Below are 15102 nucleotides of genomic sequence, written 5' to 3'. Positions count from 1 at the left end.
AAAAATTTCATTACAGTGGGCCGAATTTTATAGCCTACAGAGAGTAAAATGTATTTAACAATTTTTACAAAACATTTTTCAATTTGTTCATGTTTAACCTCAATTTATGGAAATCTTTTAAAGAAGACTTTATTCAAATTTAAGTTCTATAGAATTGATGAGATCTTAGAAATATTCTTGCAAACTATCATAACACTGGGCCATCCTATTGTACTCCACAGAGAGTAACTTGTCCATATGAATTTTCATGAACATTTTAAATTTGTTTTCAAGTTTAACCTCAATTTTTTGAAAAACTTTTAAAGAAGACTTTATAAAATTGTATATTCAATGGAATTGTTGTTCTTTTCAAAATCACCCACAAAAATTTCATTACAGTGGGCCGAATTTTATAGCCTACAGAGAGTAAAATGTATTTAACAATTTTTTCAAAACATTTTACAATTTGTTCATGTTTAACCTCAATTTATGGAAATCTTTTAAAGAAGACTTTATTCAAATTTAAGTTCTATAGAATTGATGAGATCTTAGAAATATTCTTGCAAAATATCATAACAGTGGAACAATGTTTCTACTTTGTAGAGAATAAAATGTTCATAAGTAATTTCTAAGAAAATTTTAAATTTGTTCTTCAAGTTTAACCTTAATTTTATAAAAAACTTTTAAAGAAAACATATTGAAATTTTTTGCTTAATGGTATTGCTATACTTTTTAAAAAGTATGTGTAAAATTTCATTACTATAGGTGAAATTTTAAAGTCTACAGAGTGTAAAACGTTTTGAAATTGTTTTAAAGAAATTTATAAATTTTTCTTCAAGTTTAACCTCAATTTTTCTAAAACTTTTAAAGAAGACTTTTTATAAATTTATATTCTGTGGAATTGCTAGTATTTTTTAAATATTCTTGTAAAATTTCAGGACAGTGGGCCAACATTTGTTGTCTACAGAGAGTAAAATGTTTAAAAGCCTTTTCATAAAAATTTCAAATTTTTTTTTCAAGTTTAACCTCAATTTTTATAAAACTTTTAAAGAAGACTTTATATAAATTTATGTTTAATGGAATTGCTGGTCTTTTCTAAATATTGTTGTAAAATTTCAGGACAGTGGGCCAACATTTGTTGTCTACAGAGAGTAAAATGTTTAAAAGCCTTTTCATATAAATTTAAAATTTTTTTTCAAGTTTAACCTCAATTTTAGAAAAACTTTTAAGGAGGACTTTATAGAAATTTATAATCCATGGAATTGTGAATTAGTTTAAAATTATCTTGTAAAATATCAGGACAGTAGGCCAATTTTTATAGTCTTAAGGTGTAAGACGTTTTGAAACTGTTTTAATGAAATTTTTATATTTTTATTCAAGTTTAAGCTCAATTTTTATAAAACTTTTAAAGAAGACTTTATATAAATTTATATTCTAAGGAATTGCTAGTCTTTTCTAAATATTGTTGTAAAATTTCAGGACAGTGGGCCAACATTTGTTGTCTACAGAGAGTAAAATGTTTAAAAGACTTTTCATAAAAATTTCAATTTTTTTTTTCAAGTTTAACCTCAATTTTTGAAAAACTTTTAATGAAGACTTTATATAAATTTATGTTCTAAGGAATTGCAAGTCTTTTCTAAATATTGTTGTAAAATTTCAGGACAGTGGGCCAACATTTGTTGTCTGCAGAGAGTTAAATGTGTTAAAGCATTTTGATAAAAAAAAATTTTCAAGTTTAACCTCAATTTTTGAAAAACTTTTAATGAAGAATTTATAAAAAATTATAATCCAGGGAATTGTGGATTAGTTTAAAATAGGCTTGTAAAATTTCATTACAGTGGGCAAATTTTTAAAGTCTACAGCAAGACAAATGTCCTTTAATATATTTTCATTTTATTTATATAATTTTTCTTTCTTTTCCAGGATAATAAATATGATGTTGGCGGTGGTGAACCTTTTAACACTTTGTCCGAATTAATTGAACACTACAAACGCAATCCCATGGTGGAGACATGCGGTACAGTGGTGCATTTGCGGCAACCTTTCAATGCCACACGCATTACAGCGGCTGGCATTAATGCCAGAGTGGAGCAATTGGTTAAGGTGAGCTAGAAATCTATACAAAATTGAATAACCAAGTTTTTTTTATTTAACTATTTTACAATTCTAAGTATTTATTTATATAATTAAAGATTTGTTGTCAGTTGTTTTCACCTTTTAAGGCTTTAGTTGAGGTTTTCTTTAAAACAATAGTTTCTGTTTGACAGTTAAACAATTTTACAGCCAACATGTTGCTGTTGTTGTTGTTTGAATAATGACACTTTTGTAGTTAAAGCTTAAAATATAATTAAGTTTTAAATAAAACGATTTTTTTTCCATAATCTTTTTTTATTTAAATGCAAAACAATAACAAAAGCAATCATATAAAAAAGTAATTATCGTTTGTGTTGTTTTTTTGCCATTAATAAATTGAGAAAATATTGTGGTGAACTGTAATAGGCAGAGAAAGATAGAGAGAGATAGAGAGACAGACACAAACAATTAAAAATCTTCATTTAATAATTTATAAATTATTTATAATAATAATTGATAAATGCGGTTAAAAAGCCATTAATTTTTATAATTACCAGAGACAATAATGATTTATTTATAATTAAATTTGTAATAATGTAATTTACAAAAAACAGGGATCTAATATTGTTAATCAATAAAGGGAATTTTCTGCATAATGTAAACTTTATAAATTTGTTAAAATTTCTTAAATAGCTCAAACTTAACAGCAAACTTTTGACATTCAAAATTTTTCTGACTTAACCTCAATTTTTTCTAAATTTTTGCAAGAAAAAACTATAGGAATATGATTTCTATGGAATTATTGGACTTTAAAAAATGAAGAACATTCAATACACTTGCTTTAATTTTAATCACCGCAGAAATCTAAATGTTCTTATTGAAAAAATATAATTTTTTCAAACTTAACCTCAAATTTTTTCTAAAATTTTTCCAAGAAAAAGCTATAGGAATATGATTTCTATGGAATTATTGCACTTTAAAGAATGTTCTTAACAAGTTTCTTATAATTGTTTATATTTTAAACACATCAGAATAAGGAATGTTGTTAATTAAAAAAAATAATTTTTTTCCGACTTAACCTCAAATTTTTTCTAAAATTTTTCCAAGAAAAAGCTATACGAATATGATTTCTATGGAATAATTGGACTTTAAAAAATGTTTTTAAGAATATTCAATACAATTGCTTTAATTTTAATCACCGCAGAAATCTAAATGTTCTTATTGAAAAAATAGACTTTTTTCTAACTTAACCTCAAATTTTTTCTAAAATTTTTGCAAGAAAAAGCTAGAGGTATATGATTTCTATGGAATTATTGCTTTTTAAAGAATGTTTTTAAAAAGATTTATTACAATTAGTTAAATTTTAAGCACCACAGTTTGTTTAAAAAACTAATTTTTTTCTGACTTAACCTCAAATTTTTTTAAAAACTTTTGCAAGTAAAAGCTATGGGAACCTGATTTCTATAGAATTATTGCACTTTAAATAATATTCTTAACAAGTTTCATTATAATTGTTTATATTTTAAACACCACAAAAAGCAAAATGCTGTTGATTAGAAATTTAAATTTTTTTCTGACTTAACCTCATATTTTTTTCTAAATTTTTGCAAAAAGCAGATTTACTTATTTGGTTGCTCTTTAAAGAATGTTCTTCAAAAGAATCATTCAATTTATTTAAATTTTAAACACCACAGAAAAAAAGGTTTTGGTTAAAAACCCAATTTTTTTTCTGATTTAACCTAAATTTTTCAAGAAAACCCTATATATAATAGAGCTGTTTGTGATTATTGCTTTTTAAAGAATATTCTTGTTACAATTCACAACAATTGTTTAAATTATATAGTCAACAGAAAGTAAAATAATGTTTTATCATTTTTATAGGAATTTTTAAATGTTTACTTCAGGTTTAACCTCAATTTTTTCAACATTTTTTTCAAAGATGCCATAATAACTTGTTCTGTATTTAATTGCTATTATTTCCTTAATGTCCTGGTGAAATTTCATTATAATTGTAAACATTTTATGACCTGTAGAAAAAAAAATAAGATACGAGTGTTTTCATAAATATTTTTTGAAGTTTATTCAAATTAACCTCAAATTTTGAAAGAAGAATATAAGCATTTTCTATAAGATTAGCAGCTATATAGAATTATTGTTATTTCTTAAATATCCTCCTAACATTTCATTGTAATTGATTTAATTTTAAAATCCACAGAGAGAAATGTTCGAATGTATGTTTTCAATACCATTTTTCAATGTATACTTCAAGTTTAACCTCAAATTTTGAATGAAAATTTAAGAATTTTCTATAAATATTAGATGTCTATAGAATTCTAGTTCTTTTTAAAATATACTGTTAACATTTTCATTATAATTGCTTAAATTTTCAAATCCACAGAGAAAAAAGTTTGAATGTATGTTTTTAGTAAAATTTTTCAAGTTTAACCTCAAATTTTGAATGAAAATTTAAGAATTTTCTATAAATATTAGATGTCCATAGAATTCCAATTCTTTTTCAAATATCCTGTTAAAATTTTCATTTTATTTGGTTAAATTTTAAAATCCACAGAGAGAAAAGTTTGAATGTATGTTTTCAGTAACATTTTTCTTGGTGTACTTCAAGTTTAACCTCAAATTTTGAGAAAAACATGGAAGAATATCTTACAGAAATTTTAAATTGAAGGAATTCTTAATCTTTCTAAAATGTCCTGATAGAATTTCCTTCAAATTTTATAATATGTAGAGAGGAAAATGCTTTTTGGATTTTTTTTTCAGTTTTAACCTCAAATTCTGGAAAACTTTTCTACAACATCCTATAGAATTTCCAGTTCCATGGAATTGTACATCCTTTTTAAGCGTCTCAGTAAAATTTTATTATAACTGATTAAATTTTTTAGTCTAGAAAGAGAATAATGTATTTGTGTGTTTCAAAGGTTTTCTTCATATTTAACCTCAATTTTTGAAAAACTTATCTGTAACTTTCTATAGAATTTTAAGTTCTATGAAATTGTGGATCTTTCTTAAATGTCTCAGTAAAATTTTATTATAACTGATTAAATATTTTAGTCTAGAAAGAGAATAATGTATTTGTGTGTTATCAGAAATATTTTTCAAAAATTTCTTCAGGTTTAACCTCAATTTCTGAAAAACTTTTTTTTAATATCCTTTAAAATTTACAGTTCTATGGAATTGTGGATCTTTCTTAAATGTCTCAGTAAAATTTTATTATAACTGATCAAATTTTGTAGTGTAAAAAGAGAAAAATCCACTTGTCTGTTTTCGGATATATTTTTGATTATTTTCTTCATGTTTAACCTCAATTTCTGAAAAACTTATCTCTAACATCCTATAGAATTTTAAGTTCTATGGAATTGTGGATCCTTTTTAAATGTCTCAGTAAAATTTCATTATAATTGGATAAATTTAAAAGGAATTATGTACTTCTCTGTTTTTAGAAGAATTTTTGAATTTTCTTTTCGTGTTTAACCTCAAATTTGGAGAAAAATACTATGAAAATAGCTTAATGAAGTAAGAGATATGGAATTTTAGTTTCTTTTAATAATAATGTTATCAAATTTTAATAAAATTCTTAATATCTTTAAGAATTTATTACATATTTTTAAAATTAAGTCTATTTATTGCTTATTTCCTAAATTTTAACAAAATTTTTAATTTATTTCTTTGCAGGGCGGTTTCTGGGAAGAATTTGAAGCTTTACAACAAGACAGTCGTGATATATTCTCTCGCAATGAGGGCTACAAAATGGAAAATCGTAATAAAAATCGTTATAGAAATATTTTACCCTGTAAGTACAAACACATCAACACATTTTACTTTAAATAACAGAAACTAATCCTTTTAATCTTTCCGCCTACAGACGATCACACCCGTGTTAAACTCAACGATGTTGATCACACTTTAGCCGGCGCTGAGTACATCAACGCCAACTATATACGCTTACCCACCGATGGTGAACAAAACAATATGAATGCCTCTCAAGAGAGTCTTAATGCCATGGTATCCTCGTGTCCTGCCTGTACAGCGGCTCAAATGCAAAAGAATTGTCCCAACTGTCAAATACTTAACAAGACCTGTGTACAGTGTGCCGTGAAAACGGCCACACTACCCTACAGCAATTGCAGCACCTGCAACAAAAAAGCCGACAACCTAAACAAACAACAGCAGCAACAGCATAAACGCAGTGAATCCTTAACCAATTCAGCCTTAATGGGCACCAGCAATGGCTGTTTAAGTCAACAACAGCAGCAGCAGCAACCACCACCACGTCCCGCAGCCCCTAACAATGGTGCTGGTGGCGGTGGCGGAACAGCCGCTTCTCGTCCTCTTAATAAAAAGAACAGCAATGATTTAACCGAAAGGGAAATGTTTAAAACCTACATAGCCACCCAGGGCTGTTTGGCCAATACTGTCACCGATTTCTGGAATATGATTTGGCAAGAGAATACCCGTGTCATTGTGATGACCACCAAAGAGTTTGAGCGTGGCAAGAACAAGTGTGCCAAATATTGGCCGGACGAGGGACAGTGCAAACAATTTGGACCCGCCAAAATTCAATGTATCTCAGAGAATTCCACAAACGATTACACTCTAAGGGAATTTCTATTTTCGTGGCGTGACCAGCCCGAAAGACGTATCTACCACTATCATTTTCAAGTATGGCCCGATCATGGTGTGCCAGCCGATCCCGGCTGTGTTTTAAATTTTCTGCAAGATGTCAATACCAAACAAGGGCAATTGACACAGGCGGGAGAGAAACCGGTATGTTTTTTTTACAATTTTATTAGAAATATTTTTATAATCATTAATTTTTCTTTATTTTCTTTGAATTAGGGTCCAATTTGTGTGCATTGTTCAGCTGGCATTGGCCGTACGGGTACCTTTATTGTGATTGATATGATTTTAGATCAAATCGATAGACATGGTAAGTTAAATAACAATTTAAAATCATTTATTAACATTAAAAGAAAACATAACCTCAAAAAAATTCCCAAAAAAAATTAACCTCAATTTTTGAAATGTTTACAAAAATTCTAAACTTAAAGGAATTATTGTTAATAACTTATTTAACAACAGACATTTAAAGGCTATTAAACTAAGTTTTACTCTAAAATAAAGTAAAATATTCTAAAGTTTTTTTAAAAGAAAATTTAAAATTTGTATATCAAGTTTAAACTCAATTTTTGAAAACAAATTTAAGAAAAACTAATTGAAATTAAGGCTTAATGGAATTGGTATTGTTTAAATAATATTATGCTAAAATTCTATAACAATCGTCCCAACTTTATAGATTAAAATGTTTTCCAGTATTTTCAAACAAAATGTTCAGTTTTTACCTCAAGTTTAACCTTACTTTTTGGAAAATTTTTCAAGGAGACCTAAAATTATATCAAGCTTTATGGAATTGTTGTTGCGTTGGAAATGTTTTGGCAAAATTTCATTACAATTAGTTAAAATTTGTAGTAAACAACGAAAAAAATGTAATTTATGGTTTTCTTAGCAGATTTTAAAATTGTTACTTCAAGTTTAACCTCACTTTTTGGAAAACTTTTCAAGAAGACCTAAAAGTGTGTTAAGCTTTATGGAATTGTTATTGTGTTGGAGATGTTTTGGCAAAATTTCCTTACAATTAGTTTAAATTTATAGTAAACAACGAGAAAAATGTAATTTATGGTTTTCTTAGAAAATTTTAAAATTTTTTCTTCAAGTTTAACCTCACTTTTGTAAAATTTTTCATGAAGACCTAAAAGTTTGTTAAGCTTTATGGAATTCTGGTTGTGTAGAAAATGTTTTGGACAATTTATATTACAATTAATTTAAATTTGTAGTGTACACAGAGTAAAATGTATTTTTTGGTTTTCTTAGAAAATTTTCAGTTTTTACTTCAAGTTTAACCTTAATTTTTGGATAACTTTTCAAGGAGTCCTAAAAGTATATCAAGCTTTATGGAATTGTTGTTGTGTTGGAAATGTTTTCTGTTTAATATTTATTTATTTGCTTTTGTATTAATTTTATCTGTTTTTTTTTATATATTTCTAGGTTTAGATACTGAAATTGATATACAACGCACAATCCAAATGGTACGTTCCCAACGTTCTGGCTTAGTACAAACGGAAGCACAATATAAATTTGTTTATTACGCTGTCCAACATTATATACAAACCCTGATACAGCGTAAACGGGCCGAAGAGCAAAGTTTACAAGTGGGACGTGAATACACAAATATAAAGTGAGTTTTCAAATTAACTATTTTATGATACAAACTTTTAAATAGTACAGAAAACAAACAAAATTATATACAAATGGATTTGTTTATTTGTTTTGGCAGTTAAGTTCTTAAAATTTAACTATTTTTATTTTATTTAAAGAAATTTTATTGTTAAAAAGCGATTTTGGCACATTTTTTAAAAAAGTACTAAAATACTACTATTTTGAAAATGAACCAAAAATTTTTTTTTTCTATTTTAAAAGATTTTATCTAATTAAAAATAGTAAGAAATTGATTTTGGCTCATTTAGAAAAAAGTACTTAAAATACTACTATTTTGAAAATTAAACAAAAATCGTCTATTTTCAATTTTGAAAGATATTGCTATATAAAAATATTGAAAAAAATTGATTTAGGCTTATTTTTAAAAAAAGTACCTAAAATACTACTATTTTTCAAATGAACAAAAATTTGTATTTTTAATACTTTTGTTGAATTTTTCAATTTAATTAAAAATTATAAATTACTTTTATTTATTACTTGCAGATATACAGGCGAAATTGGTAATGATACACAAAGATCTCCTTTACCACCTAATATAAGTTTAGCTAGTAAACAACAACAGCAACAGCAGGGTAACACCCAAACGGTTACAAATTGCAGCAGCAGCAGTAGTAATAGCATTAATAATTGTAATGACAACATCCTGCATCAGCAATCAACGAAACTAGTTTTTAATAAAATGCCATTGCCCTCACCAACAACACCAAGTAGTCGGCAAAAGCTAAAACAACATGCCGCCACCATAACATCAATACAACAGCAACAGCAACAGCAACAACAACAGCAGCAGCAGCAACAATTATACAGCAACGATATATTTCAAAATAGCAGCAGCAACACCACAACAACGCCAAAACACAACGAACAACAAATGAGCAACAACCCCTCCCAACAGCAGCAGCCACAACAACAACAGCAACAACCACAGACAGGTAAGCAGGTCACCTCCTCCTCCTCCCGGCCCGGTTTGTTCAAATTGTTTACTCCCGTCATTTTTCAGCCTACGAAAACATTCCCAAAGACATGATGAGGCATCATTATGCGCCGCCTCCTCCTACACCGCCACGTAAAACATGACAATTAAAATTTTAATATGATTTTTCTTTACTGTTTGTTGTTGTGCTAATTTGCAAAACTCTAAAAAACATTTTGTTGAACAAAAAAAAACAAAAAAACACCCCCGCCCCCGCCTAATTTTCAAAACAAAAAAGAATCCTTAATTTTATGTTTTAATTTGTTTTCCAAGTAAATGTTTTTCTTGTTCTTCTTCTTCTTCTTTATTGTTGTTGTATGAAGTGAAAGATAGAGAGAGAGAAGTTTTAAAAAGTTCTCTTTCTTGCGGTTTTTATATATATTGAAAGAAATATATCTAAAAACTTAATTGTTTCTTTATTTTTTAATTAATTATTATGAAAAAAAACAACTAAATTTATAATATTAAATATTATTATTAAAAACCTTATTATTATTATCATTTGTAGCCTTGTATTGTTTATCTTTAAAGAAAAAAGTAAAAATAACTAAACAAAAATCAAAAAAATTTTAAAAATCAAATTATTTGTAACATTTTTTTTCACTAATTTTGTTTAACTGTGTAACCAAAAGTAGCCAGTAGTTTGAAATTTAAAATATTTGCTCTAAAAACAGAGACTATTTTTTAAAATTATTTTTATTTGTATGTTTATTTTTAATAATTATCATTATGTTTCTTAATATTATTGTAATTTTGCAAATATTTTGTTTTTAATTGTGATATTTGAAAATATGTTTTGAAAGAAAAAAAAATTCTAAAAATTTTCTTTTGTTAATTCAAAATGAGTAAAAAATAACCTCGAATTTGTTGTAATTTTGTGTAGAATTTGTTTTATATTTTAGTTTTCTCTCTCTAAAACCAAGCCCCCCCCCCCTTTAAACGCCTCATAACCTTTAATTTTTGCTTTTGTATTTTAGTTTAAAATCTAGAGAAAGAGAAAATTTATTATTTACAATATAAAGAGCCCTAAATCATAAAAATTATTTTTGTATAATCTTTTAATATTAAAAAGAAATTATTCATTTATCTTTGTTTTATTATATATATGTATTTATGCTTAAAATTACTTTTTTTATTATTATTATTATTGTTTAAAATTAAATGTAACCCTCCTCCCTTTATAATCATGTTTTTTCTTGTCTTATTTTTTTTAAATTTTTTATTAAAAATTGACAATAATTTTTAAGAGAGATAGAGAGAAAAAAAAATTAATAATAAATAAAAATATTTTTTAAAAATTTAATCATATTCATAATCAAATTTTTATTTTTCCACAATTTTTAGACAACATCTTAAGATACTACTTTTTTGAAATGAAATAAATTTAGGTTTTTTTTATTTTTTATAAAAAGCTTTAAAAAAGGGATTTAAATAAATTTTTAAAAAAGTACTCAAAAAACTACTATTTTTCAAAGCAGCAAAAATCAGGTTTTTGTGATTTTTAAACAAGTTTATTTGCAGAAAATCAAAAATAATTGATTTTGTTAAATTTTAAAAAAGTACTTAAAATACTACTATTTTTCAAAGCAGCAAAAATCAGGTTTATGTGTTTTTTAAACAAGTTTATTTGCAGAATTCAAAAAATAATTGATTTTGCTAAATTTTAAAAAAGTACTTAAAATACTACTATTTTTAAAATGTATCAAAAATCAGGTTTTTGTGATTTTTAAACAAGTTTATTTGCAGAAAACCAAAAAATAATTGATTTTGCTAAATTTTAAAAAAGTACTTAAAATACTACTATTTTTCAAACAAGTCAAAATCAGTTTTTTTTTTTTTGGTTGGTAATTGTTTTTAAAAGATTTCTTTAATTAAAAGTAATAAAAATGGGGTTTTAAACGTTTAACAAAAAAAAGTACTTAAAATACTACTATTTTTAAAATGTATCAAAAATCAGTTTTTTAGTATTTAAAAAAATTAATTGATTTTGCTAAATTTTAAAAAAGTACTTAAAATACTACTATTTTTCAAATGAACTAAAATGAGTATTTTTAATGCTTTTCTTAAGTAACTTCAGGAAAAATTAGTTTTTGACCAATTTTGGTACATTTGTTACAGTTTTAAAAAAGTACTTAAAATACTACTATTTTTAAAATAATCCAAAAATCGGTTTTTTGAAATTTTTCAAATTAAGTAAAATTGTGTTTTGTACTCTGTTTTAATTATTTCCTTTAAGTGAAAATCATAAAACATTGATTTTATAGCTTTTTTAAAAAAAGTACTGAAAATACTACTATTTTAAATGATTCAGAAATCAAGTTTTTTAATATTTTTAATGATTTCCTTAAGGCAAAAATCGTTTAAATTGATGTTTTGCTACATTTTTAAAAAAGTACTAAAATACTACTATTTTTCAAATGAACTAAAAAGAGTATTTTTATTGCTCTTAATGTGTAACTTTAGGTAAAATTAGTTTTTGGCACATTTTGTACATTTTTGAAAATAGTACTTAAAATACTACTATTTTTCAAATTAAGTAAAATCATTGAATTAATTAAAATTATGTTTTATTGTCTGTTTTAATGATTTCCTTTAAGTAAAAATCATAAAACATTGATTTTATAGCTTTTTTTAAAAAAAGTACTTAAAATACTACTATTTTAAATGATTCCGAAATCAAGTTTTTTAATATTTTTTAACGATTTCCTTAAGGTAAAAATCATATAAATACTATTTTGGTACATTTTTAAAAAAGTACTTAAAATACTACTATTTTTCAAATGAACTAAAAAGAGTATTTTTATTGCTGTTAATGAGTAACTTTAAGTAAAATTCGTTTTTGACAAATTTTGCCACATTTGTTACATTTTTTAAAAAAGTACTTAAAATACTACTATTTTTCAAATTAAGTAAAATCATTTAATAAATTAAAATTATGTTTTATTGTCTGTTTTAATGATTTCCTTTAAGTAAAAATCATAAAACACTGATTTTATAGCTTTTTTTAAAAAAAGTACTTAAAATACTACTATTTTAAATGATTCAGAAATCAAGTTTTTTAATATTTTAAATGATTTCCTTAAGGCAAAAATCGTTTAAATTGATGTTTTGCTACATTTTTAAAAAAGTACTTAAAATACTACTATTTTTCAAATGAACTAAAATCATATAAAAACAGCTTGTAACAATTTACTTGACAATAAAAACTTTTTAACTGTTTTTAGGCATATTTTTTTTTTTGGAAAAAATATTTATAATATTCTTTTGAACTAAAATCATGGTTTTTATTGTTTGTAACAATTTACTTGACAATAAAAACTTTTTAATTGTTTATAGGCAAAAAAGTATTTAAAATACTTCCATTTTGTCTAAAACTGTTATTAAGTACAGCTGAAGATAACTTTACATGTTTAAAAAGCATTTTTTATATTGCCTGCTTTAGGGGTTTTGTTTGTACAAAGTTGCCATATTTCTAAAAAAAATTAATAAGATGGCAATTATTAAAGCATACCTTAGGGCGCCTTTAAAACACAGTTAACAGATTTTCTCTTAATTATTATTAAAATTTATGTTTTTTATTAAAGCATGTTTTGTTAACAGGCTTTTGAGCTTTATTTTATAAAAATTTCTTTATTTTTATTGTGATTTATTGATTTTATTTGGTTAATTTTCTTAAGTAAACTTAATCAACGAGACATGAATGAACCTGCGCATGTTTTGCATAAATATGTATTTAAAAATAATTAATTAAACAAACCAACAAAAAAATACAATACTTCCTTTAAGGAGTAAAATATTTAAACAAATTAAACACTTACAAACAAATATTAATAGTAATTATACATTAAAATAATACAAGTTATCGCTTTTACTGTTATTGATTGATTGAAATAAATGTGTAGATATTTTGAATTTTTTATTTTATAATTATGTATATTTTATTACTGAAAATACAAAAAATATTAAGTAGTATTTAAATAATGAAAAAAAAAACAACATTGAAAAAAGAAATGAAGTTCACATCAGAAGAGGTTCCCGAGTAAGAGAGTATGATGAATTTGACAGATGACAGAAGACAGAAGACACACCAACAGAAAAGGATTGTTGGTTTTAAACAAAAAAAACAACATGGCAGTGCTGTTTATTTAAATTAACAAAAAAAATAACTTGGCTTTAATATGGATTAAGTTACACTTATACACTTACATAAATGGTAAACAAGTTAAATACATACATAAAATAATTTACATAGATGTAGTTTTAAACAAGAAAAAACAAATAATGTTAATATGGGTAATCAAAATTTAAATTTACAAAATGAAAACAAAAAAAATTAAAGAAAATAAAAAATATTTTTATTTTTAATTTTGCTAAAAAGGGAAAAGAAAAAAGGGAGAAAAGAATTTAAATACATTTTAAAACAAATTTCAAATAGTAGTAAAAAAATACTACTATTTTTAAAATTAAAAAAATCCTTTGTATGTAATTAGAAATTTAAATTATTTAAAAATGTATTTTTTTTTTGAATTTTTTAAAAAGGTACTAAAATACTACTATTTTTCAAATTAACCAAATACAGTAAATACAGTAAAATCATGATTTTTTAATCGTTTTAATTACTTTTTTTGGCTAAAAATTGCAAAAAGTAATTTTTTCTAAATTTTTAAAAAAGTATTAAAAATACTACTATTTTTAAATGAAACAAAAATCAAGTTTTTTGCACTTTTTAATGAATTCCTTTGGATAAAAATCTTAAAAATTAGAATTTGCTACATTTTTAAAAAGGTACTAAAATACTACTATTTTTCAAATTAAGCAAAAACTTTAAATACAGTAAAATCATGCTTTTATAATCATTTTAATTACTTTCTTTGGGTAAAAATTGTAAAAAGAGATTTTTCTAAATTTTTAAAAAAGTATTAAAAATACTACTATTTTTAAATGAAACAAAAATCAATTTTTTTGCACTTTTTAATGAATTCCTTTGGGTAAAAATCTTAAAAATTAGAATTTGCTACATTTTTAAAAAAGTACTTAAAATACTACTATTTTTCAAATTAACCAAAGACTGTAAATACAGTAAAATCTTGCTTTTAATCGTTTTAATTACTTTCTTTGAGTAAAAATCATAAAAAGAGACTTTTGATAAATTTAAAAAAAAAGTACTAAAAATACTACTATTTTTCAAATCAAATAAAATCATGGTTTTTGCTCTTTTTAATAACATTCTTTGGGTAAAAATTAAATTTTGGAACATTTTTTAAAAAAGTACTAAAAATACTACTAATTTTCAAATTAACAAAAAACTGTAAATACAGTAAAATCATGTTTTACTGTTGTTAATGATTTCCTTTAAGTAAAAATTTTAAAATTGAGATTTTGTTGCACTTTTAAAAAAATACTACTATTTTTCAACGTCTGCCTTCATCTCTTCTCCCTTTTTGTTTAAATTGCTGTAATATTTAAAAATTGCAATTGTTTGACAAATAAATTTAAAATTGAAATCATAGCCACAGCGAATAATTTATAAACATAAACAAAAAAAAAAGTATTAAAAATAAAACATAAGCAAAGAATTAAAAGCAGAAATTGTTAAATGAAGTACTAAATAATAATAAAGAATAAAAAAAGAAATCAAGTTAAATATGAATTGAAAACAGAATATATTGAAAGAAAAAAAAATTGTTTTAATAAATTTAAAATAATAAAAGTAATGGTAAGTAAAGATAAAAAAAATTCAGGCATCAAAACAGCAGCTCACATTTGTTTCCACTGTAAAGTAAGTAATA

General features: G+C 24.2%; 1 protein-coding gene across 6 annotated transcripts in view; it reads left to right on the top strand.

The window, feature by feature from the left end:
- Positions 1-10621, top strand: part of csw (corkscrew) — an 87914-nt gene extending 77293 nt beyond the window's left edge. For 3 of the 6 annotated variants that reach the window (XM_065506657.1, XM_065506655.1, XM_065506660.1), the window contains 6 exons: positions 1903-2082; positions 5740-5857; positions 5930-6831; positions 6904-6994; positions 8110-8299; positions 8824-10621. In XM_065506657.1, the coding sequence (XP_065362729.1) occupies positions 1903-2082; positions 5740-5857; positions 5930-6831; positions 6904-6994; positions 8110-8299; positions 8824-9367 (2025 nt within the window). In that variant the 3' untranslated portion in view covers positions 9368-10621. Of the gene's footprint in view, positions 1-1902; positions 2083-5739; positions 5858-5929; positions 6832-6903; positions 6995-8109; positions 8304-8823 lie in introns of those variants that run through there. The other 3 variants (XM_065506661.1, XM_065506656.1, XM_065506659.1) reach the window with 2 other exon arrangements.
- Positions 10622-15102: the final 4481 nt, after the last annotated feature.

Source organism: Calliphora vicina, chromosome 4, assembly GCF_958450345.1.
Source record: "Calliphora vicina chromosome 4, idCalVici1.1, whole genome shotgun sequence".
Taxonomy (NCBI): Eukaryota; Metazoa; Arthropoda; class Insecta; order Diptera; family Calliphoridae; genus Calliphora; species Calliphora vicina.
Note: the sequence above shows the minus strand (reverse complement) of the source record. Positions and strands in the feature narration are given on the sequence as shown.